At 31.4% G+C, this 21,885-nt stretch overlaps 9 protein-coding genes and 2 long non-coding RNA genes across 24 annotated transcripts; 5 read left to right on the top strand and 6 right to left on the bottom strand.

Moving 5' to 3' along the window:
• Positions 1-152: 152 nt before the first annotated feature.
• On the top strand, positions 153-3,907 carry LOC114880095. Its single transcript, XR_003790025.2, has 3 exons — positions 153-247; positions 634-762; positions 3,820-3,907. It is a non-coding gene; the product is annotated as an uncharacterized LOC114880095 (long non-coding RNA).
• On the bottom strand, positions 1,677-6,974 carry LOC114880069 (aftiphilin). 4 transcript variants are annotated; one of them, XM_029195677.2, is made up of 8 exons: positions 6,742-6,974; positions 6,331-6,447; positions 4,930-6,215; positions 4,644-4,856; positions 4,429-4,575; positions 4,216-4,276; positions 3,808-3,936; positions 1,677-3,616 (listed from the first exon to the last, which is right to left on the bottom strand). In XM_029195677.2, exons 2-8 carry the CDS (start codon positions 6,431-6,433, stop codon positions 3,090-3,092), a joined length of 2,466 nt encoding a protein of 821 aa, XP_029051510.1. In that variant the 5' UTR covers positions 6,434-6,447; positions 6,742-6,974; the 3' UTR covers positions 1,677-3,089. The 4 variants fall into 4 exon arrangements, with proteins under 4 accessions (XP_029051510.1, XP_029051513.1, XP_029051512.1 ...); XM_029195680.2 differs by lacking the exon at positions 6,742-6,974 and adding an exon at positions 6,536-6,613; XM_029195679.2 differs by lacking the exon at positions 6,742-6,974 and adding an exon at positions 6,521-6,612.
• LOC114880089 (transmembrane emp24 domain-containing protein bai) lies at positions 6,671-13,848 on the top strand. 3 transcript variants are annotated; one of them, XR_003790022.2, is made up of 8 exons: positions 6,671-6,757; positions 11,898-12,315; positions 12,598-12,742; positions 12,814-12,884; positions 12,976-12,978; positions 13,212-13,338; positions 13,421-13,727; positions 13,806-13,848. XR_003790022.2 is itself a non-coding variant. In XM_029195722.2 (7 exons), exons 2-7 carry the CDS (start codon positions 12,145-12,147, stop codon positions 13,540-13,542), a joined length of 639 nt encoding a protein of 212 aa, XP_029051555.1. In that variant the 5' UTR covers positions 6,671-6,757; positions 11,898-12,144; the 3' UTR covers positions 13,543-13,848. The 3 variants fall into 3 exon arrangements, 2 of the variants coding, with proteins under 2 accessions (XP_029051555.1, XP_029051556.1); XM_029195722.2 differs by having other exon boundaries at positions 13,421-13,848; XM_029195723.2 differs by lacking the exon at positions 12,976-12,978 and having other exon boundaries at positions 13,421-13,848.
• On the bottom strand, positions 7,115-10,530 carry LOC114880070 (zinc finger protein 665-like). 3 transcript variants are annotated; one of them, XM_029195682.1, is made up of 8 exons: positions 10,446-10,530; positions 10,116-10,327; positions 9,504-9,826; positions 8,814-9,433; positions 8,597-8,740; positions 8,362-8,511; positions 7,731-8,294; positions 7,115-7,658 (listed from the first exon to the last, which is right to left on the bottom strand). In XM_029195682.1, the coding sequence occupies exons 3-8, from the start codon at positions 9,771-9,773 to the stop codon at positions 7,223-7,225; spliced, it is 2,184 nt and encodes a 727-aa protein (XP_029051515.1). In that variant the 5' UTR covers positions 9,774-9,826; positions 10,116-10,327; positions 10,446-10,530; the 3' UTR covers positions 7,115-7,222. The 3 variants fall into 3 exon arrangements, with proteins under 3 accessions (XP_029051515.1, XP_029051516.1, XP_029051517.1); XM_029195683.1 differs by having other exon boundaries at positions 10,441-10,510; XM_029195684.1 differs by lacking the exons at positions 10,116-10,327; positions 10,446-10,530 and having other exon boundaries at positions 9,504-9,841.
• Positions 10,350-11,874, bottom strand: LOC114880082 (spindle and kinetochore-associated protein 1-like). Its single transcript, XM_029195709.2, has 3 exons — positions 11,345-11,874; positions 10,798-11,257; positions 10,350-10,720 (listed from the first exon to the last, which is right to left on the bottom strand). The coding sequence occupies exons 1-3, from the start codon at positions 11,552-11,554 to the stop codon at positions 10,563-10,565; spliced, it is 828 nt and encodes a 275-aa protein (XP_029051542.1). The 5' UTR covers positions 11,555-11,874; the 3' UTR covers positions 10,350-10,562.
• Positions 13,849-13,947: 99 nt separating the features above from the next.
• Positions 13,948-14,494, top strand: LOC114880093. Its single transcript, XM_029195726.2, has 2 exons — positions 13,948-14,205; positions 14,365-14,494. Exons 1-2 carry the CDS (start codon positions 14,031-14,033, stop codon positions 14,433-14,435), a joined length of 246 nt encoding a protein of 81 aa, XP_029051559.1. The 5' UTR covers positions 13,948-14,030; the 3' UTR covers positions 14,436-14,494.
• Positions 14,495-15,309: 815 nt separating this feature from the next.
• LOC114880086 (mpv17-like protein 2) lies at positions 15,310-16,719 on the bottom strand. Of its 3 annotated transcripts, XM_029195716.1 has the most exons (4): positions 16,317-16,719; positions 15,764-16,224; positions 15,553-15,678; positions 15,310-15,488 (listed from the first exon to the last, which is right to left on the bottom strand). In XM_029195716.1, the coding sequence occupies exons 1-4, from the start codon at positions 16,339-16,341 to the stop codon at positions 15,468-15,470; spliced, it is 633 nt and encodes a 210-aa protein (XP_029051549.1). In that variant the 5' UTR covers positions 16,342-16,719; the 3' UTR covers positions 15,310-15,467. The 3 variants fall into 3 exon arrangements, with proteins under 3 accessions (XP_029051549.1, XP_029051547.1, XP_029051550.1); XM_029195714.1 differs by having other exon boundaries at positions 15,310-15,678; XM_029195717.1 differs by having other exon boundaries at positions 15,310-15,678; positions 16,528-16,719.
• Positions 15,585-19,639, top strand: LOC114880096. The gene is made up of 4 exons (XR_003790026.2): positions 15,585-15,711; positions 15,804-15,927; positions 19,266-19,318; positions 19,548-19,639. It is a non-coding gene; the product is annotated as an uncharacterized LOC114880096 (long non-coding RNA).
• On the bottom strand, positions 16,823-17,828 carry LOC114880092 (60S ribosomal protein L37). The gene is made up of 4 exons (XM_029195725.2): positions 17,809-17,828; positions 17,314-17,449; positions 17,066-17,150; positions 16,823-16,953 (listed from the first exon to the last, which is right to left on the bottom strand). The coding sequence occupies exons 1-4, from the start codon at positions 17,809-17,811 to the stop codon at positions 16,902-16,904; spliced, it is 276 nt and encodes a 91-aa protein (XP_029051558.1). The 5' UTR covers positions 17,812-17,828; the 3' UTR covers positions 16,823-16,901.
• LOC114880074 (translation initiation factor eIF-2B subunit gamma) lies at positions 18,013-21,816 on the bottom strand. 5 transcript variants are annotated; one of them, XM_029195693.2, is made up of 5 exons: positions 21,744-21,816; positions 19,049-19,738; positions 18,667-18,982; positions 18,351-18,604; positions 18,013-18,272 (listed from the first exon to the last, which is right to left on the bottom strand). In XM_029195693.2, the coding sequence occupies exons 2-5, from the start codon at positions 19,723-19,725 to the stop codon at positions 18,116-18,118; spliced, it is 1,404 nt and encodes a 467-aa protein (XP_029051526.1). In that variant the 5' UTR covers positions 19,726-19,738; positions 21,744-21,816; the 3' UTR covers positions 18,013-18,115. The 5 variants fall into 5 exon arrangements, with proteins under 5 accessions (XP_029051526.1, XP_029051524.1, XP_029051523.1 ...); XM_029195691.2 differs by lacking the exon at positions 21,744-21,816 and adding an exon at positions 20,408-20,490; XM_029195690.2 differs by lacking the exon at positions 21,744-21,816 and adding an exon at positions 19,904-20,181.
• On the top strand, positions 19,666-21,742 carry LOC114880073 (tRNA (adenine(58)-N(1))-methyltransferase non-catalytic subunit TRM6). The gene is made up of 2 exons (XM_029195688.2): positions 19,666-19,751; positions 20,167-21,742. The coding sequence occupies exon 2, from the start codon at positions 20,190-20,192 to the stop codon at positions 21,615-21,617; it is 1,428 nt and encodes a 475-aa protein (XP_029051521.1). The 5' UTR covers positions 19,666-19,751; positions 20,167-20,189; the 3' UTR covers positions 21,618-21,742.
• Positions 21,817-21,885: the final 69 nt, after the last annotated feature.

Genomic DNA, 21,885 nt, shown 5'->3' with positions numbered 1-21,885 from the left:
CTAAAAAAGAAAATTTAATCTTCAAGTTAACCACCTGTGATGATTAGAGATTAATAATTAACACTATAGGATACACGATTACCTTTTTTCTTTTTATCAACTTGAATTCTGTGATTTACAAATCCATCGGTGTTTTTAGGGCCCGGCGCGGCGTGAGGTGCGCAAAAAATTCTTTTACCTGTTCCTCGAATAGAAATACGGATGCATAGAAAGCGAATGTAAACAAGATGAACTTACCTGACCTGAGGTAATGCTATCCCTTAAAGCTCTTTCGTGGTGGCTTTTTCTGCGACCATAGTAGACCTGAAACATTCCAGACCTTCACCTGCGTTTGTTCTTCAGATTCTCTTGCGCGTCAAGGCATATTAACGTAAAAGATTCAACCTGTTTTTAGACATTCAAACAGTTTATTTTTTTGTATTCATAGTACAGTCAATTGACTACAATTAGAGGCATGTTATTTTTAACACAAAGAAATCATCAATAACTTCAACTGCCATTATAAATTATGCACAGTATGTACATATACAGAGCTTTTCAAAAATGTTGTTTGCATTAAAACTGAATAATTAGAATTATAGAAATTATTGAAATTTCTTTATTTATTTTATATAACTTATTCGTTATTTACAGGTAAAGGAGTCGAGTTTTATCAAAAGGATACAATTAAGAAAATGAAAAATATTAATCCTATAAGTACATACACGAGAGAGAAGAAACAAAACAAGGGAGCATGCTCTGTCTGAAAAGAAAATGTAAAAGGTAATTTATCTTTGCATATAATATGTAGAACACTCTTTATGAATGAAGTTGTATCGTTAAGTTGTGCCACCCGTGCCCGGTGGTGCCGGTCGAGAGAACGACACGTTGCTGCCGACTTCTGCGTTTTCTTGCAAACACATTTATTAGCCGAAGTAAATGCCACAGTCGGTGCTCGCGACCTTTCCTATTGTCTTAAGATTAGCTTCAACGTGGCACATTCCATTGTGCTTCCTTTACTGTATTAAAATTAGTCGTTATCGATCCTTGACGTATCGCAATGCTCATTTCTACGCTTCTCATTACACTCACACGTTTATTTAATGATTACATAAAATTATTTTTATTGATTTTGTTATTTAAAGTTTAAAAATCATATAATAAATTATTTTTAACAATTCTGCTTGTGTATATATATATACACATATATTTTGTGTTAAAATAATTAAAACAAGGAGATTTTTTTATTAATAGACATTCATATTTTTAATGAGAATACAGCATCTACGTCTCGGACGCAACGTGTGTGTTCTTTCACCTGTTATTTCACTATTCATTGGTTGCGCACCTTACGGCTGCAAGCTAAGCTACACAATAGAAGGTCTCTCTCCTCCTCTCGTGCTAGCTCTATTCCTCTGCGTATACGGGCACACGAGTCGTGACCTTGTGGCATTTGGTACCTGGCTGTACCAGTCGGCGCATGACTCCGCCTGACGTATAGTAATGGGCATGATTCGAATGTTAAACCGCGCACTACTAACTTAGTCAAATTTTCAATTTTCAAACTTTCATATTCTTCCCTATCAATTCTTTTTTACCCCTTTTCTATATTAACATAACAAGATTTTTATCTACTTACCAAATATTGAAGGTATTTCAGGTGCGTATTAACTACAGGTATAATAATTAAAACATGATAGTTACTGATTCATTATTATTGGTAATTACCCCCCTTTTACATAAATTAAAAATACACATTTTCAATGATTTGTTTAAAATACATTATAAAGACCTAAAGGATGTAGAAATATCTTTCTGACCATGAGTTAATCTTCTGTTGTAAAAATCTAGCTATTTAATACTGTGTAAAAATTAAGTATAAAGTAGCACTTTTAGTAAACAAGAAAACTGGAGACTAAGTATAATCATTCTAATTTCTAATTATAAGAAGAGTTTCCAAATGTTTTTTAAAAGTCTTTTTCCAGCCAAAAATATGGGTAACTTGTAACATACATTTATTTATTTGCATACGTTATATGTATATACATCGTGTGGCATTATATGGTTTCATGAGAAATTTTTTGGCTGCGCCACTAACTTGCACATCATTGTGCCTGTTCATGGAATAGAGTCAATTGTATAAAACATTAAGTACATAATTTTATAAATCCTATAGGTTGCATAAATAACTGGCTGAACACTTAAAATCACATTGTATTAAATCACATCGATCAACAACGAACTTAATAGTTTCAATATATAGTAACATATTCTTAATGAAACAATTTGGAGGCATTAATAGAAATAATAAAAACAAGAAAGATGTTAGCCGATTATAAATATTTACGAATACCAGATACAATAATACAGTGACAGTAACCCATCTACCTCTTGTTATCATCATAATTTCAATTAATAATCAGATAAAATACAATTGAAACGATGATCGTTTTAAATACTGTTAAGTCAATTAATACTTGACTATACGCAATACGATAAACTATAAATTGGTCCGCGTCTCGTTTAAAGCTAAGAAAATAAGGAAAGATAAAGTAAAATTAAAAAACATATTAGCAAATAATATACATAAATTGAATATCACATGTTTTAAGTGATGTTTATATCAGTAAGTGAGTAACAGTGAAACTGAATAAAAGAAACTTCGATTTTATATAACTATACACAACAAAGGACCATGACTCCATTTCGTGAACGAAGTAACAATATTCTATTTCACTGTTCTTATCGTGCAAAAACAATAACCTTTACTGTGGAGTGTTTTGTCCCTATTTTTTCTGTCTGTTTTCTTTCTTTCTTTCTTTCTTTCTTTCTTTCTTTCTTTCTAAGTATAGAAGATAGACGTTTTTCTACCTCGTATACTCCATACAGAATCCTTATTTCACGACGGGAAGTAGAGAGTACAGAATACATTATCAGTCAGTGTTTACAAAGGGGGGAAAAAGTTTGAATCGAAGGTCGGTCCAAGCGCGGATTTGAAAGGTTAACGGAACATCTTTTCTCCTTCGTTTCTATGCCTCGTCGATACGTCCACAGGACAGAGATTTATCGAATGTTCTGACCTTTCAAACTCGCGCTCAGACCGACGTTACTCAGCCAGGCATCTTACGACTCATGATACCCATTTCACAGGCAAGTTGCTTCTGCTCTCTATCGAGCATTAAAGTTCTAGCGCTGAGAAACGAAAGATCTGGCAAACGATTCAATACTCTTGCCGTTTCCGCTTGGATTGGTACGGCTCGACCAAATCTGTCCATCACCACATGTTCAGAGGTTGTTCTCTTGTTCATCGACTTCCCACGATAGCTATCTCCTAAAGTTGACGACTTCTCAGCTGACACGTATTGCCTCTCATTCGTTAAGAATTGCTTATCCATGGGTAAGCACTGCTTTTCCGTTTGAACACTTCTCTGGCCACCTGTGCTGCTTCTCACTTTTTGTCCTGACTCAAAGTCCCCTTTTCTCTTCCATTCTGTTGTACGAGGAGCTGCTGGTAGTGGCTCGATTATCTTTGACGTTTGTGAACGTTTCTGTGATTTCAAACCATCACCTTCCAAACGATTTATCGTCTCCACTTTGGAAACAGAGTTGCATCTCTCCCTATTCATTTCGGTGATATCTGTTTTTATCATAAAAGAATTTCATTGAATAATTATGAAATGAAATACATTAAAGATACAGATACAAGCATGCGTTTTAAATGAATTACGTGTACTTTACATTCTAATCTATACATATATATAAATATATATATATATATATATATATGTATATAGCACATCAATTACAAAGTGTAAGCTTAAGACTTACGGTGATTAGCAGGATTCCTTGCGCTACTTGGTCGACGATAGGATTCAGAATTGTTGGAGTTGTGGGATGTTAGTAAAGGATCGAAAGGACACAGAAAGTCCAGAGGCAGAAGAGCGGATAACCCACCACCTAGATTACATGATTTATCAAAGAATTTGCCCAGTGATTAACACGCTTTACATAGGAAATCAGGAAAGCGAACTAAATGAAAAGATGAATGAACATTTTTAATCCTAAAACACACACACACACACACACACACACACACACAGTGCTAGCGTGAACGATAAAAATACTTAAAATATTTCTAATCTTGTATTCTGCTATCTCTGGATTTGACTAATTACCTTATAAAAGTGGTAACGAAAGAGAAATTAAACGATAACAACAAACGTGTTGCGTACTTACTAGCTTCTAAAGGATTAACAAGCCCAGAACTATTCCAATCAAATTGAGCAGCAGGTACTTCCTATAGGGGTTACATTGTAATTAATTATAATTAATTACTTTGTAATATTAATGCAGCGAGTTCAATTGCTGTCAATATTGGTATTTTTCCAATCTAACAGTCAATATTGCAACAATCAAAACTATTGCATTAGTCGATAGTTAAAAACTTACTTCTGAATTTGTTGAAGTTTGAGTTTTATTGATATTTGAAGTAGTAGCTGATTGAATGTCAGTTGTGGCTTTGATTGGTTCTAATGGAGTAAAACCAAGGTTTGCAGCAAATCTGGGAACGTTTGGATTCCACCTTGGCCCAAACAACTGAAAACACTTGAATTTAATATTTTTCATTACATTGATAACATTGCATATAAACAACTGATATTTACAATATTACGAGAGTCAATGCCAAGGGAGTTTAATAGCATTTTGTTACTGCTACTGTTTGCCCATTGATATGTTAAAGCATTTGTTTCTTCAACATTCTTTATGCTTTTCCAGACTTTATCCGTTTCGCTTATCAAGGGTTGCACTTCAATTTCCAGTTGGTTTGCATCCATTGAAAACATTGTTGTTATTATGTCTTCTATTTTATTAGCAGCCTATAAAAATTTATTCAAGTTTCTAATAATTGGACATTAAGAGAACAGAGGAAAAGTAAGTAAAACAGCTTACATTTTTATTTTCTATCCGACAAATGGACTCTTTCAAACTAAATTGTGGTTGTTCTACAACAGCTGGTTCAACAGCTGGTTCAACAGCTGATTCAAAGTCATTGAAGTCACCAAAATCATCATCGTCATCTTTATCAGGTACATTCGTTTCATCGACATTTTCATCAAATTGCGTTTGATTCGCAAAGTTCGTAAAATCACCAAAATCATCATCTTCCCCCATTGTTTCTTTTTTTTTCTCATTTGTTTCTACAGTTGAACAATTAGAAAATTCTGGCTGGAAAGTTTTAGCTGAAGTTCCAAATACTGCGAATTCTTCGCTCGGACAATTTGAAACGTTTGCTAAAGGTGCAGAAGATAAAAAATTATTTTCAACTGTATTATTTTCATTTTCAATGAACTCGTGCAAGTCTTCGGCAACTTCAGTTTCATTTTCATTTTCATTTTCATTTTCATTGATAGTTTCATTGAAAGTTTCATTACTAGAATCATGAAAAACTGGATTCTCAGTAGTGCTGAATTTCGGATCATTCACCTTGAATTCAAAAACATTTTCTTCGGTAGGCACATCTTCATTTTCTACACAATGATCTAATTTTGATTCTTCAACCGACTGTTCGAATTTCAAATTTACATCTTTCTTATCACTTACATTAATATCTTTGTTTAAAGCATTTAAATTATTTGTAATGTTTTCAGGTTCTTGAAACTTAAAATAATCTGTGTTGGAAACACCTGTGGATTCTTCGTTGTTAGGAACCCAATTTTGAGAATCCTCAAATTGCTCATAGTCATAAAAATCATCGTCTATCGATTGCACCGTGTCAGCAGCAGCAGATGGATCTCCTAAATCTAGACTTAAAGGTTCTATATCTTCTAAATGGTTAGGAGATGTTTCTTGTTCGCTTCCTCCAAAGCTACTGCTCCCACTAGTTAAATTAACTCCTTTTTCCGTGGCGTCTTCGCTGCTACTACTAGTACTATTACTACTGCTACTACTACTACTACTACTACTACTACTTATGTTCGCATTTTCTACATTCTTTTTCCTATCGTGCGATTCGTAAATATTTTCATCTTTTGTCTTTAGCTTAATGTTGCTTATAGTTTCATCTATTTTCTCAAGTATTAAAAACTCTTCTGGAACTGTTGTTTTCACATGTATGCTTGATTGATTATTATCATTTTCTAGAACACCATTTACTTTTGGCGAAGGATTTTGAGATGTTAGCGGTGTCTGAATTGGTGTGATTGGCTTCTGTGGTGAATCCGATGATACGGATAGCCCTAAAATGAAATTTTATTATTAACATATTGAATTCTCTAATTAAATGCATTATACAATAAGGAAACTTGATGGAATTTCAACATAGAAATATTTTACAAACGATCAAAGAATTACCATCTATGCCTCCGGTAGTAAAATCTCCAAATTCATCTTCTTCAGAATCCCCAAAATTATCAAGTGGTGGAGGCGTAGAACTAACCAGTGGTGGAAATGCCATTCTTTGTCAGAGTTCTGAAATGTTTAATATGATTTAAACAGTGTATACCATTTACTGAACAAATACTGTGTATAAAAGCTTTCATACTAATTTGTCTTTTACCGCGATAAAACGCATATGTCTAATTTGTTTCAGGTTAGGTATAGTTGATTGATGACGAGTGAATATGTTACATAAAATAATTCTGACACGTACTCACAACGTTTCATTGATTATCAGAAAATTTTTTATAATTATATATTATCAACGTTGAAAATAGGATGAGTAATCGTTTGAAAGAACTGAGGTATAATTGAACCTTAACTTACAAAGGAGTTATAATAGGTACGTGGAGCACCTTTCGAAAATGATTTTATCTGTTGTTTGTCATGATTTCAATTTTATTGAAATCGCTTTTCATCGATGTATGCAATCTTTATCAATGACGATTGCAAGTTATTAAAAACGTAGGATTCGACAATACGAATCACGAGACATCGGTTGTATGTATCACCTGTTCTGCACGTATCGCTTTTGCGCACCTGCCTCTACGTAACGAATATACATTATACATATGTAATACATATATGTACATATATACATATTTGTATAATTATAACAGCGCGTTCATTTAAAGAAACGCGAGTTCTGTCTAAAACTGTTTTTACAATTTTAAACAATAAAATATCGAAAATGATGAAATTCTTTATTTACATTTTATTAACTTTGTTGGAACGCTTAAAACAACTATCGGTACGCGGCAAATACATTATCATCTTATACATAATAATATTTAATAATTATTTTGTTTTATTTTGTATCTTGTTTAGCTGTATGTTGAGTACGTCTGTGTTTTCTCATGTCTCCTTTTTGCCTGAAACATCTTCCACAAACATCACAGGCATGCGGTTTCTCTCCAGTATGAATCTTTATGTGATTATTCAAAGCTTCAGTTCTGGTAAATGCTTTTTCGCAATGATGGCATTTGTATCTGCGGTCTCCTCTATGTATTAAACGATGTTGATAAAAAACAGAACCGGTTAAGAAAGCTTTGTTACAAACATCGCATTTAAACGGTCGTTCTCTGGTATGTTTCTTCCTAGTGTGATCCGCTAGGTCTGGTTTTATCGTGAATCTTTGATCACAATACTCACAAGCATACGGTTTTACACCCATATGAAATCTTTTGTGAGTCCACATATGGCTAGACTGAGTGTAACTCTTGCCACAGATATTGCAGACGTATCTGTATAAATAGAAATAAATAGAAAGATTAATAATAAAAAATATCTTAAAACGATACAAACAATATACGTACGGTCTTAATCCACTATGCCTTCTTTTATGAGCATTCAAAGAATTTGCAGTTGGCAGAAGACTGCCACAGATATCGCATGGAAATTTGGAACACCTGTATTTTCCATGTTCTTGAAATTCTTCGATAATTGAAAAAATATTTCCACAGAGTTCACAGATGAACTTCTTTTCACCTTTCTCTGATTTTCTGGGTATAGGTTGATGTCTCTTTTGTTTATGCTTGTACAGAAGAGACAATTCCTTAACATCTCTGTCGCATATCTCGCACACAAATACCACTAGTACTTTGAATATTCTTGGATGTTCCTTCCAATGAAGAACAGCCTCTGCAAAAGACTTGAACGAAGAGGTACAATGATTACACGAATATGGTTTCTCAATCGTGTGCGACTCCCTGTGACTTTTTAAATGATCCATATCTGCAAAATGGCTATTGCAGAATTCACAATGATATAATTTCAGTACTTGTAATTCTTCGATACAATTAACAACTTTCTCTTCATGATTTTTGCAATGCTCATCCGCACACTCGCAACTTCCAAAAACTTCTCCGCAGTGAATGCATCTGTATTTATAAAAAGAAAATTTGTTACGTCGATCAAACACGATAGAAAAGTAAAAAAATAGATTACCTCCAAATTGTTTGACTATTTTCAAAAACAATGCTGTGTCCAGCTACATGTTTATTCAACCTTGATTTTTGTGTAAAGCTTTTTGAGCATTCAGGGCACTTGTATGGCTTTTCTGGAAGATGAGTTACTACATGCCGCTTCAAAGTGTATCTAATAGTAGCAATATAAACATATACGATTACAACATCGATTCTCATTACAGAACAATATTTAATTAATAAATTGCACTATGTACCCATCGCAAAAGCCCTTAGAACAAACCTCACATACATGAGGTCTTGTTTTTCCATCCACGCAAACGTGTTTCTTCAATCCTTCTTGATTTTCAAATAACTTTCCGCATTGCAAGCACGATACTCTACCATCTTTACAATGGTATCTAATAAAAATAATATAAATATTTAGTAAACTTTTGACAAGTAACAAGAGAATTCTTCATACTCCTATTATACCTTTTATAATGGTAAAATAATTTTAATTCTTTCCCAAATGTAATTTTACAAATTTCACAGTATAATGCTTTTGCATTTCTGTGAAAATGTTGATGAAATTGTAATCGTTCTTCAAATGTAAAAGTAGCGAAACAAACATCACACTTATACGGCTTAGAAGTACATTGTAAATTGGGTTTACATTTATGCTCATCCAGAGTTTCTTTTGTATGATAAAGATTCATGCAAGCTCCACATTTTAAATACTTTTGTTTGGTACCCAAACAAAACAATGTTATGGATTCGTTTGCAAGGTCTTCATCGGCCTTGATCTCATTTGGAATTTGTTCTTCGTCGCTACTTTCAAGAACAATATCGCTATCGTATAATTCAATATCTGTTCGATTTTCTTTGTCCTCTTCGTAAACTCTCATTCGCCCTTCTATGCACAAAGGGCACGAATCAGTATTTACCTGAGCATTCTCCGAATTCTGAGTATTTCTAAATGAATGTTTATCCTTTAAAATCTCAAAAAGGGTTTCTTCAGCTCTGATACATTGAGCATCAAATTCGTTGCACCAAGTAATCTTTTCTACACACATTGGACAAATCTGTTTTGGAAGAGGATCTGTTTTCTTCACCTAAGGGTCATTTACGTGCGCTATAATATATTAAAAACGTAGATAAATATAAAATTAAATGATTAATTACCTTAATGCTTAAGCATGTATTTATTTTGTCTAATAGTCTCAGAGATTCGCCAAATTCGGAATAAATGTAAATAGGATTAGGAGTTTCTCCTGCGCATAAACGGCATAGAGATTTTAAACGATTTTGCTTCTCGGTATCAGATGTTAATTCCAGAATTTCATTCGAAGATAATGGTTCTTCCTGGGACCAAACAATTGATCCTTCGAAATCATCGAGTTCGTCTTCGTGCTCGGTCAATGTGCTAATCGATTCTGCTTTTCTAATATTCATAGTATTAAGCTATATGTATATACGTATGTATATATGTATATATAAATCTTTATCTGAAATTTATTAAATAATTTATAAATCCATCCATATTTAAAATGTTTTTTTTTTTTTTTTTTTCATTCAAATAATTTAAATATGAAATGTACATTGGTTGCTTCATTTAATTTGAAATATTTTATTACTTATAACTTTAGTCATTTCACATCTGTTTGTGATCAAACAAAACGGTTGTTATTTAATAATAATATTGAATAGAAAAAAAAAATCGTTGCGCTTCATATTATTTTCGCAAGTGGGTTGAATCGAAGGGTGCACGATCGTAAGTATTTCGGAGCAGATTACCTCGTTCCTTGGAAATGAAAGGGGAAGGATTTTTTCATGGCAAACTAAACTTGAATCTTTGTGCTGTCGAAACAATCCGACAGAAAGGGAACTTTTTGTGATTTAGTGTTTCCAGTTAACGTGTTGTCACGACAACCGAAACAAAAACGAATCTCCACAAATATTTTTTAATTTTAAATTTAAGTAAGTTCAAACTGATATTACAGGATCAACTAGAAATAAAGAAAACATAAATATTAGTAATAAAAATCTATTTTAAAGTGATATTAAACATTATACAAAGAATATCATTTATAGTACATCACTAAATTATTTATTCTCATACATTACTTTAATTTCTAACTCAAAGATATTCATCTTTAAGTTTAAAAAGGCATCTTTTTACTTATTGTTAGATTTATTGTATAATTATTTTATCTGTTATATTTGCTATACTTCAAGCAATCATTACTTTGTTTGTATGACATAGAGTATGTCACTCTTTACCGTATATTGTCGTAATCGTTTACAATGTCGCAAAACGGTCAGTAAATTTAACTTGGTTTTGTTCAGTTTTGAATTAGCATATTTTTCATAATCACTGGCAGTAAAGAAGTATACATATTCTGAAACATAATCAATTGTATACTATTATTATTAAGCTAATCAGAGCTATTACTTAGAGTTTCAAAAATGATCTTACCTTTGTTGGTACAAACGTCTAATTCTTGTTTTTTATAATGTAAATAGAGACTCATAGTGCCTTGTTTCCTAGCATGAGCTTTCCCTTGTGTTAAGAATGTATATTTTGCTTTTAATACTTGATTAATAGTATCTATCAAATTATTTACAATTTCTATAGGTTGCCTTCCTATGAGATATTTTGGAATTGTTTTGAACTCATCTTCCCTTATTGCAGGTATTATTGGGCAAACTTCAGGTTCATTAAATAATATCTTTTTACAATCTTTCAATGGAGTCATTTGCTCTTCTGAATCAGTGTCTGTTATTATCAGTGCTTGTTTTAGAAGTTCATCTTCGGAAAGTATGCTCATACACAAAGAATTCTCGCTATGGTGATAATCATCGATTAGTTCAGAGGAGATATTCTTTTCCATGTGAATAATCTTTTTATCTAATTCCTTAAGAAACAACGACAATTCCTATACAAAATTTAAATTACATTTTTATTATTAAACAGTGACATTAGATGAAAATTACTGTAAGTAAAAAAAACTGTTCAAACTTACAACACATCTATTACTTTGTTCTTTTATCTTGTTTAATCTATTTTTCATCATTTCATTATCACGATGCATATCTTCAACTTGCTTGTACATTTCAAAAAGCTCTTCCTTTATTTCCTTTTTACTGTTAATAAATATCGTAGCAATTTCAAGAACTTTTAATTTCTCACATTGTTGTTCTAAAATTTTTTCCAAAGAACAAGAGGTTGCCATTTCAAAATTCTTTGTACTTCTTGAGACCAATGTAACAAAAGTGATAAATCAGCACTATTTGCTGCTCAAAGAACTTTATAACAATTACGCTACCGCATATGATAACATATAACTACAGATAATACATTTTATCATATAAATAATGAAGAATAATGTGCACAGCCACAAATATAAATTCGTTGACCACGATTCATAAATTTAAATTCGATTCAAAACTGTTCCCAGATGGCGCCATTGGTTTGGACTTGTGACAAATTTCCATGAATTTCTTTCTTCTTTATAAATAAATATTTCAATTATTTTATTATATAAAAGTACTAATTTAATCATTATTCTGTTTCAGATGTGTTACAATTTGGTTGATAAATGTCAATAAGAAATATTAATACCGTGAAAGGTATCTCGTATTGAAATTTTGAAACGCCTGCCTGTATACATACACGTGTGACGTTCTTCACTCGTATGATACACCCAAAATGTTTAATGGCTGCCAACTCATCGATATGTTGACGGTTTACTGTTAAAAGTCTGATATTGTTAAAAACTTCGTCTGAAGTCTTTTTAACGTAGTTTTAAGAAATTGCTTAAAAATGAAAAACGTAATATTTCTGCTTGTGACGTTGATCACACATGTAAGTTGTATTAGATTCTACCTTGAACCAAATTCAATGAAATGTCTAAAGGAAGAAGTTCAAGCAAACGTCCTAGTTGCCGGAGAATATGAAGTCTCAGCTACTCCGTCTGTTAAAACTGAATATACCGTAAGTTCTAATGTTATTCTTAACATTTCCAACATGTTATGGTACAGCATTTTAAGGTTATGTTCTTCTAACCTCTTTCTACATATGTTACCGTTTCTTCATTCCAATCAATATATATATACATATATGATTTTATTTAAGCATTATTACAATGTTAATCAGCAGTATCTAAATAGATATTGATAAATTGAAAGAAAAAATTATCATTTCAGTATTCACTTTCGTTGAAAACTACTTAACTGTGAATTAACATGTATATACATATTTGTTATAACTCGATAGATAAGGGATTCCAAAGGACATATTCTTTCAAGAAAGGAAGATATACCTCATGGAAGATTGTTAAAATTCTCATTTGTTACTGAAATATATGATACCTTTGAGATTTGCTTTAAATCATATGCTATACAACCATCTTTCTCAGGCAGTACGTATACATGTATTCTATTAATTAATAAAAATGACTTAAATCCTACTAAAAAGAAGAAACTGTTTCAGATATTAAACAAATTAAACAGGAAATTCACTTAATCACAAAACGTGGTATAGAAGCAAAAAACTATGAAGGAGTAAGTTTTTTATTTATTTAAATTCATAAAGTAAATTCAGAATATTTTATCTCTTCTCTTTTTTCTATATGTGACTTGTATGGGCGCGCAGCTGGTAATGTAGTGAGATTGGTTTTATTAGATATCAGCAAAATGGCTTTTAATAATATGAGTTTAGCATGAAGTAGCGTAGGAAAAGTTGTGTGTGTAGAGTTATATTCTCCTAGATACTTAACATTCTACTAAAATGAAAATATTTGCTCTTAAGATGTTTGATTTATTTCTTTTGAATTCAAATTCAAAACAATTATGTTTAAATTCTAAAAGATAATTGATTTTGTTTAACAGATAGGTGAAGCAGCAAAACTAAAACCTTCTGAGGTAGAACTGAAACGTTTAGAGGATTTATCTTATGCTATTGTTCAGGATTTTGCTCGAATGAGAAAGAACGAGGAGGAAATGAGAGATACTAATGGTAAAAATCAACAGATGTAATTCATTTTTTCAACAATTTGATCCTTTAAAAATGTACTAACTAAATTGTTTAATACTTTCAGAGGCAACAAATACTCGAGTATTGTATTTCAGTATATTCTCCATGTGTTGGCTTTTGGTACTCTCTACTTGGCAGGTTCTCTATTTAAGACGTTTCTTCAAAGCAAAGAAGCTCATTGAGTAAATAGCAATAGAAAAGAATGGAACTTATCAAATTTACAATTTTTACACTTTACAAAATTTTATTTATTTGCTCGTGTCTTTTTTTTAAATAAATAATAAAATATAGATTATCCGAATCGTCAGAAAAAATCGATTTATAAAGAACAAATTTGAAAAGAAATAATTTCTTTCAGTAAAACAGTAAATGTAAGTCGTTTCAATTTATTTAGCTTCTATTTAATTGTGAATTATTAATAAATAAATTGTATTTGTATTCGATTTAAGGGGTGGATAATAAATACTGATATATTTTAAGACGAAAGATCAATTCAATGTATTCGACTTGTTTCTGGTTCATTGTTAAGAAATATGGCGGTTTAAACATATAACCTAAAAGAAAATCATAGCAAAGTTGTGCTGATAAAAAGTTTCATCAGACATACATATGTGTTAATACATATATATGTACACATCTCTTACATATTTGATCACATAATTGTTTATTATAAAATGCCAGAAACATCAAGCACAGTGGATAATATTATTAATCACCGAAATCGTGATTGTTTGGGATGTAGAATTGTTAGCGGTTGTGGTCTTATCGGTTCTGGCTTATATGTTTCACATCATTCAAAGAAATTTCAAAGAAATATTGGAAAATCTATAATGTATACAATTGGAAGTGGTAATTCATTTTCATTACACCTTTTCTATATAAAAATGTTTTGCATCAGTCATGCTTTCAACATGTTTAATTAATGATAATTTAAGGTTAATTCTGACTCAGAATTTCTGAGTAGTTCGTGTAATAAATTTTTTGCTGAATTTAATGTATGTTTTCCAGCATTGATATTCCTTGGCACTGCTCGACTTTTGGATCTACCACCATTTCGCAATCAATTTAATCATGGATAATCACGGATGTATATTTATGATATGTTTATTGTTTATACATATAAACATTATAATAACTTTTTTGTTTACCGCTTACTTCGATCCGTCTTTATTCAACAATTATATTTCAGTGAAGTTGATATTTTTAACATCAAATACAAGGTATAGAAACCATATATTTTGTTCGTCTTTACCGTATTTAATAAATTAATGCATTTTTAGAACAAGTATTTGTTTTTATGGAAATGTTTTCGCATTGTGTAATCCATAAATGTAAAGTAGTATTTTGCAGGGAGAAAAATAGATTTGTTTACAAGTAGAAAAGAGAGCAAATTCTAACAACTGTTATTTAAACTAACAACTGTTATTGTTTTGTAAAATTTCTATAAAGACAGAACTATTATAAACTGACGCATTAATTTAATCTTGTACAACTTTCCATAATGCTTAATTATGGGAAGTGTACAGATATCTGCTAGTCTTGTTTATCATTTGCTCGGTTTATTGTTTGTATTTACATTTCCATAATCGGTATTTGCTCGTTGGCGACTGGCGGCTTAGAAGACTATAATCCCAGTGCCGCCAAATGACAAACAAAAGCTGTCATTCTAATAAACAACTTACTTTCAATAGACGATTATTGTGTGCGATAAGAGAACGAATGAAAATTCTTTGAAGATTCATCACACAGTTGCATATACGTATCATCTCTGGTGATAAATGTTTTGATAAGCAGCGTTTCGAAACTCTTGACGCCGCTGTAAGTCTGAATGAATGCTGCATTGTTTATTTGATGTTATTAACGGCTAATATAATCAAACGAACGAAAAGGCTTAATATATCTAATTTTACCTAACTAAATCGATAATGGGATTATAAAATTAGACATGGGAAATATTATACAAAAGTTAGTTTATTTGCAGTTAGCTTTGTTTCTTATATATGTACAACATACATTAAATGGTATTACAATACTAGCTATAAGTAATTACAATGAAACGAATATTAATAATTCCAGTGATTTCAACTGGTGGTTCAGTCCCCTGAGATTTGTCATTGTTCATATTGAGCATCCTGTGAAATTAATGAATTGTAAGAGAAAAATTGTATCTGAACATGCAAGGAAAATAGTACTTACGTATTTAATGTACGACAAGAAAATATCATAGATCATTGTCATAAAGTTCGTGTATAGTACTCGATAGCGGAGAGGAATGAAGAAAAAATTCACGGATTGAGTGGGAGGCCAAAAACAGCAATCAACCTTGGAAAAAAAAAATGGATACTTGCTGTTCATGTATGTATTTACAATTTGTGACGTAGGTAAATTGGAAACTTTAGTTACATACTTTCCACGTGTCGTACAATTTCATTTTCAACTCCTCGTAGATCTCCTTGATCTGGCGATGCTCTAACACGCCAAGACCTACGAAGAATATACCTAAGCAAGTGGGACTGGCGATCGTTTGATCGAGACACATCTTTTTAACAACGGACATCGCAGTCCTGCCAGGTAACATTTTGTCAAGCATCATGTAGAACCAATGGTGGAAAGGTCCTTGAAGTAAGCCCACGGCTGTCATGTTTCTAGTTCGCATATAATTGTGCATATACGTGTTCGCGTTGGAGACTGCGGTACTGCTGAACTCCTCTTGCTGCTGTTCATCGTCCAGGGAGGCTGCTATTACACAACTTCTGCTTGACAAGTACTCATTGCTCTTTTTCCAGTGTTCACGACGTTGCTGGATCATATCCGCCCCTGCCATCATCAAGCCACAACTAACAGTGTTTGTGATCAAAAGGTACTTGCCTGAAAATATAAAATATTTATTAATTCTTTTGTTCGTCAAATATAATTGTTTAATAATAGCATTTAAAAGTAGAAAATATTTCTATACACACCAAATAATTTCTTGAAAACAGTCATTTGTATAATGAACTTCCAAGTGTCTGTACTTGGTAATATTTTTATCAATTCAATTTTCAAACTTCAAAACCACCCTGCTTTATCTTCGGCTATTTTTTACTTAATGCTATATGATCATACGGTTGTTCTTGATTCTACGATGTTTATGAAGGCGGAATCTTGGTAGAGCACGGCTCCGTAACATACCGTTCTTATTAACACCAAAGACCGATCGTCTCTTGAATTGATTTTAAGAGCGAACGTAAGGTATCATTTTGCGTTACAAATTCGCGAGTTACTGAAGAAAAATTGATGGAACCGCGGTAATTATACGCTCGAATGCAATCGAAAGTTCCGCCGCGTTTGCGCAGTCACTACACAACCCCACCTTTCAGTATTTTTTTACATTTTACTGTCATGCCTTTTTATTCTGTACTTTGATAAAATATTAACACAGTTAGTACGTAATAAGCTAGGATTATTTTAAAATAAATAATACAGATTATTTTTTTGGACTTTTCAAATTATTTTATTGATAGTCAAAATTATATAGGTATATAACAGAATGACAAAGTGTAAGATTACTTGGATTGAACTGTTTTAGGCTTTGGCAAACCTTCTCTGAATCCATTTCTGAAAAAAATATGAAAAAATACTTAATATTTTGAGAATATTTTCTCTTTTAATAATCTCTTGCTTTAATATATTTTTATGAAAAGCAGATTTTATTGCTTGTAAAACTCACTTGAATTTCCTGCGAACAATTTTCAGGTAACGCATACGACCAGTGCCAGTGGTTTTCCTCCTCTTAGCTTTTATCGACCAATTATCTAAAGTTCATCAATTCCAAATTTAATGAAACAGTTTATTGGATAATACAAATATGTACAAGAGTCTTCTAAATCTCCAAAGTTACATATTTATGTTGAAACAACATGCAAGTAGGCACTGTCTCTTACAAAACAAACAAAAATTCTTCATAAATGTACTTACAAGATCGCATTTTTTTCTGTGGATAACCACACTGAGCGCATTGTGACTTCTGAATGTGGTAGGAACTACGACCACATCGTCTGCACAATGTATGTGTCTTGTTCCTCCGCTTACCAAAACTCGACGTACCTTTCGTCTGTAAAAGTAAAAAAAAATTTTATGAATATACATCATTTTAACTTCATCATCTTTTAATTATACCAATAAAAGAACTTTGAAAGTTGAACAAAAGTATAATCTTCGAGTTAACGAAACTGGATGTAATGAAAATTAAGTTTTTCACAAGTTAAACGTTGTGTCAGATCATTCATTCTTTTGTATAACCCCAAATATCGTACACCGCTAATATATATTTATTTCGATTATTTACATCACAACTATAACTTTATATTACTTTTAGAATATCTAATAAGTCATTTCTAACTTATCCGGGCTAATAAATCTCTACGATTACTTGGAAATAAATAGATTTTAATATTTTTAATACACGCTTACCATTTCACTCAACGGAACGATACAAAAGAGACGTTAAGTCAAGTCTCGTTCCTATGTTCGGGTCGACAACAGTGGTTCTCATTTTAATAGTTAATCGTTCAAATAAAATTGTATTATCTCATAATTGTATTAAAAAATGTTTATATGTAGCTACAAGATCGTTAACTTTTAAATTAGGAGATTTTCTATTCATTACTTGAATTAAAGTCAATAGATAAAAAGTATTATTTTATAGATAAGACAGTTATTTTTTCTAGACTTATTTTATTATTTAAGCAATTAATATATTAAAGATAGTTTTAAACAATTAAATCTCTATGAGCTTATCTGGATCTGTAAGGACTTCACGAGAATGTTGACTTCCAGCTATTACAGTATGTTGAGGACCAACAATGCAATCTTTTAATTCTGTACCTTCTTCTATGACACAACCATTGCACAATATGCAATTGTGTATCGCACATCTGGAAATGTTGACTCAAATAAAAATACTGTCCTTTGAACATAAAATGTAAATGCAAAATTTAGTTAATTTAAAATACCTTTGCTTAACTGTTACATTTTCCATTACAATACTGGATGATACTCTAGTCTTAGATTCGACAAGTACATTTGGTCCAATGTGACTTTCTTTAAGCGAGGTTTTTTCATTAATTAAAGCATTATCATCTACACTGCAATCTTGAATTTGTGTGCTATGTACAATAGCTGTAGGTGAAATCTTCATTAAAAGAGATTGTTCAGAGCGAAAGTAAGGGTGTTGATAAGAGTTATCAGCATTCCACCACTCAAATATCTAAAATATTTCATTTGTTACAAACTTATCAACTGCAAAAAATTGCACTTTATCATTTTTACCTTGGTGTTAATAAAATGGTACATCTGTATGGTGTTTGCTCTTAAACCAAATTTTCCATTACCGATATAAGCATAACACCTAATTATGTCTCCATTATATGCATCCTCTAAATCAGTACTATGATCGTTATATGCTGACATTTTCCTAATTAACTCATCTAGTGATTTCTCAACTGCAAAACGGTAGATGTCTTCTTTCAAATCTACTTGTACTATGGAGGTGTTCTTATCATCCGCACACTGCTTATTAGGAGGCTTAGAAAATTGTTTACTAACAATATACGGAAGAAGTTCACCTTTCAATGTAGTTAAATTTCTATAAAGAAAAAACATAATTTTAATCATGCATTAAATGTATTTTTTTTTATACAATATTACTTACTTATTGTGCATCAGTAAGTCTAAAACCCACTTACTGATAATATACAAATGGGCATCCATTAATTTTGAATGAAGAGTAAAGCTTGGATGTTTTTTAAGGAGAGTTTGTGAAATATTAATAGTTTCTTCAAAATCAGAACCTGATGCTAGGAAAATTAAACGTCCTGTTTCATTATCAATACCGATCAAATCAGTCTCAGGTTTCTGTTTGTTTTTAGGGCCTGGAGTTACAAAATCATCTGGCACCTTCGGTGTGGGCAACATCAGTGCGGTAATGCTAGCATTGTGTTTTCTATATAAATTTAAAACTTCGGATATATCAACGTCGGTAATTAAATCACAGGAGATTACCAAAAAATCTGTATAAATTTTTTCATGAATAAGTCGAATAGAATCTGCGGTTCCAAGTTCTTCTGCATCTTCGACAGAAACAATATCCACCTTAATTTTAAGATTCAACTTATTTATAGCTAATGATACATTATTCTCCATATTTTCAGATACAACAACAATAGCTTCCTTAAAGCCAGTGTGTTCCAACAATTGAAGTGGATACCAAACCATTGGTACATTTCCAATTGGTAATAAACATTTATGTTGCCCATGAGTAAGTTCAGTCATACGTGATCCTCCTCCACCAGCAAGTACAATTGCTTGAAATTCTTTATAAGGGAACATTTTTATTTATTTGCTGCAATAAAAAGGTAATCAAAATTAAAAATCATAATTTGTTTGATTCAAATAAATATGAAGATTACAAATATTTTATATTATGAGGCTTAAGTTTGTTTATATCAACATTTAGACAAATTTAGTACAAAATAGAGAAGAAAGAAAATTTTCTTTTTAACATTACTTCATTAACCTTTAATGACAGATGTTCCTGATATGTTCTCAGCAACGTGTTAGTAAATACTTGTGTAGGATTATAATAGGTTAGATCAAGTCATAATCCAAATTCATTCTTAATTGTATTATTTCTTTTTTAATATATAAATCTGTATGAATACATAAAAGTAAAATATCATGAAACTTGTTCTATGAAGCTGAGAGAAAGGCGTATCAAATATTTTTAACCTATAAATGACACGTTAACATATTATATACATATTTAAATAGAAACGTCTTCTTTGAAGAAGTTTATGAAGTTAGAAAACATGTGTGAAAGCGAAGACAATATAATTACGGAAGGAAAATATGTGATAGTGAAGAAACAGAACTTTAAAAAAATCTACAAGGTAACCACTAATGGTAGTTTAACTCTAGGAAGAGATTTAGTAGATATGAGTCAAATTATTGGGAAGCGTTTTTGGACTACTTTTGAGATGATACCAGCAAAACATGGAAAACGGACACATACCTTGATAGAAACAACAGAAACTGAATCATTGAATGATTTATTGAATGAGCTACCAAGCGGTAATGATAATCGTACCATTAACGATGATGGCACATCACAGAAACTTTCCAAGGAAGAAATTCTTCAGCTTCAAGAGTCTGGTAAAAGTGGTAAAGAGATAGTGGGTAGTTTGATTGAAAACAATAAATGTTTCTTAGATCGAACAGGATACTCGCAAGAAAAGTATTTAAAGAAAAAGGAAAAGAAGTATCTTCGGTATTTAACTGTATGTAAACCAAATATAAGTTCTTTACACGATGTATACTTTCAACTAGATCATAGTAAAATTGCAAATTTAAGAATGGATACCTTAGCACAATTATTGTCATATAGTGATGTTCAGTCAGAGGGATTATACATATTATATGATAGTGGATCTCAAGGTTTACCAGCAGCTGCAATGCTGAACAGAATTGGTACAAATACTGAAGGATGCTTAATCAATTTGCATCCTGGAAATGTACATCAGGCCATGCTAATTAACAGCATGAATTTTCCTGAAGAACAATTAAACAGGCTTGTTAATGTTAATATTTATAGCTTTTTAAGATTACATTATCAGGGTGAAAGTACCCTCTTAGATAACATTTCAAAAAAGATACATAATAGGAAAAATAAGTCAAAAGAAAATGAAAGTAAAAATAGCAAAAATATGTTGACTGATAATGAAATTTTAAAAGATGAAAAGACAGATATTGAAAACTGTTTAGAGAATACTAATAAATCAAGTGAAATTATTAAAGAAGAGGATACAGATAGTAATTTAACTACATTGAAACGAAAATTAGACGAGTCTAACGAAGATGAATCTACAGAAATTATACCAATGAAAAAACCAAAATGGTTTTTTGAAACGCAACGTGCGGTAGAACTTGTACAGAATTCAAAAGCTCGAGGGTTAGTTATTGTAGCTAAAGAACATCCTTTAAATATTGCTACTGCTTTACTGTCTTTCTTAGGAGCATCTAGACCATTTGTAATTTATCATGTACATCGAGAACCTTTGCAAGAGACTTATATGATGCTGAAACAGAAGCAGAATGTTATTAATCTAAGACTTAATTCCAATTTTTTACGTTCGTATCAAGTTTTACCAGATAGAACTCACCCTGATATTTTAACTAGCGATACAGGTGGTTATCTATTAACAGGTTATTTAGTTCAACAATAATGATACAAAAATCCATGCTAATTTAATTGTTAATGATAAAGAGCAGTCAATTTTTTACAGCTGTTTTATATCTAAATTAAATTTTCTGAAAGTAATAAAAAGAAAAACGTTCACTGACAAACTTACGTGTGTATATAATTTATTTCTACATCAATTATAGTATTAATTGTTAAAGTAAAATAAAAATCTTCAATTCTTTAGAAGAATTCGAATGATGGTGACGTATACATTAAAAATGGTGGGGATAATTCACTGAAAGTTAGGTTTA

The sequence above is a fragment of the Osmia bicornis genome, chromosome 16 (assembly GCF_907164935.1).
Source record: "Osmia bicornis bicornis chromosome 16, iOsmBic2.1, whole genome shotgun sequence".
Lineage (NCBI taxonomy): Eukaryota > Metazoa > Arthropoda > Insecta > Hymenoptera > Megachilidae > Osmia > Osmia bicornis.
Note: the sequence above shows the minus strand (reverse complement) of the source record. Positions and strands in the feature narration are given on the sequence as shown.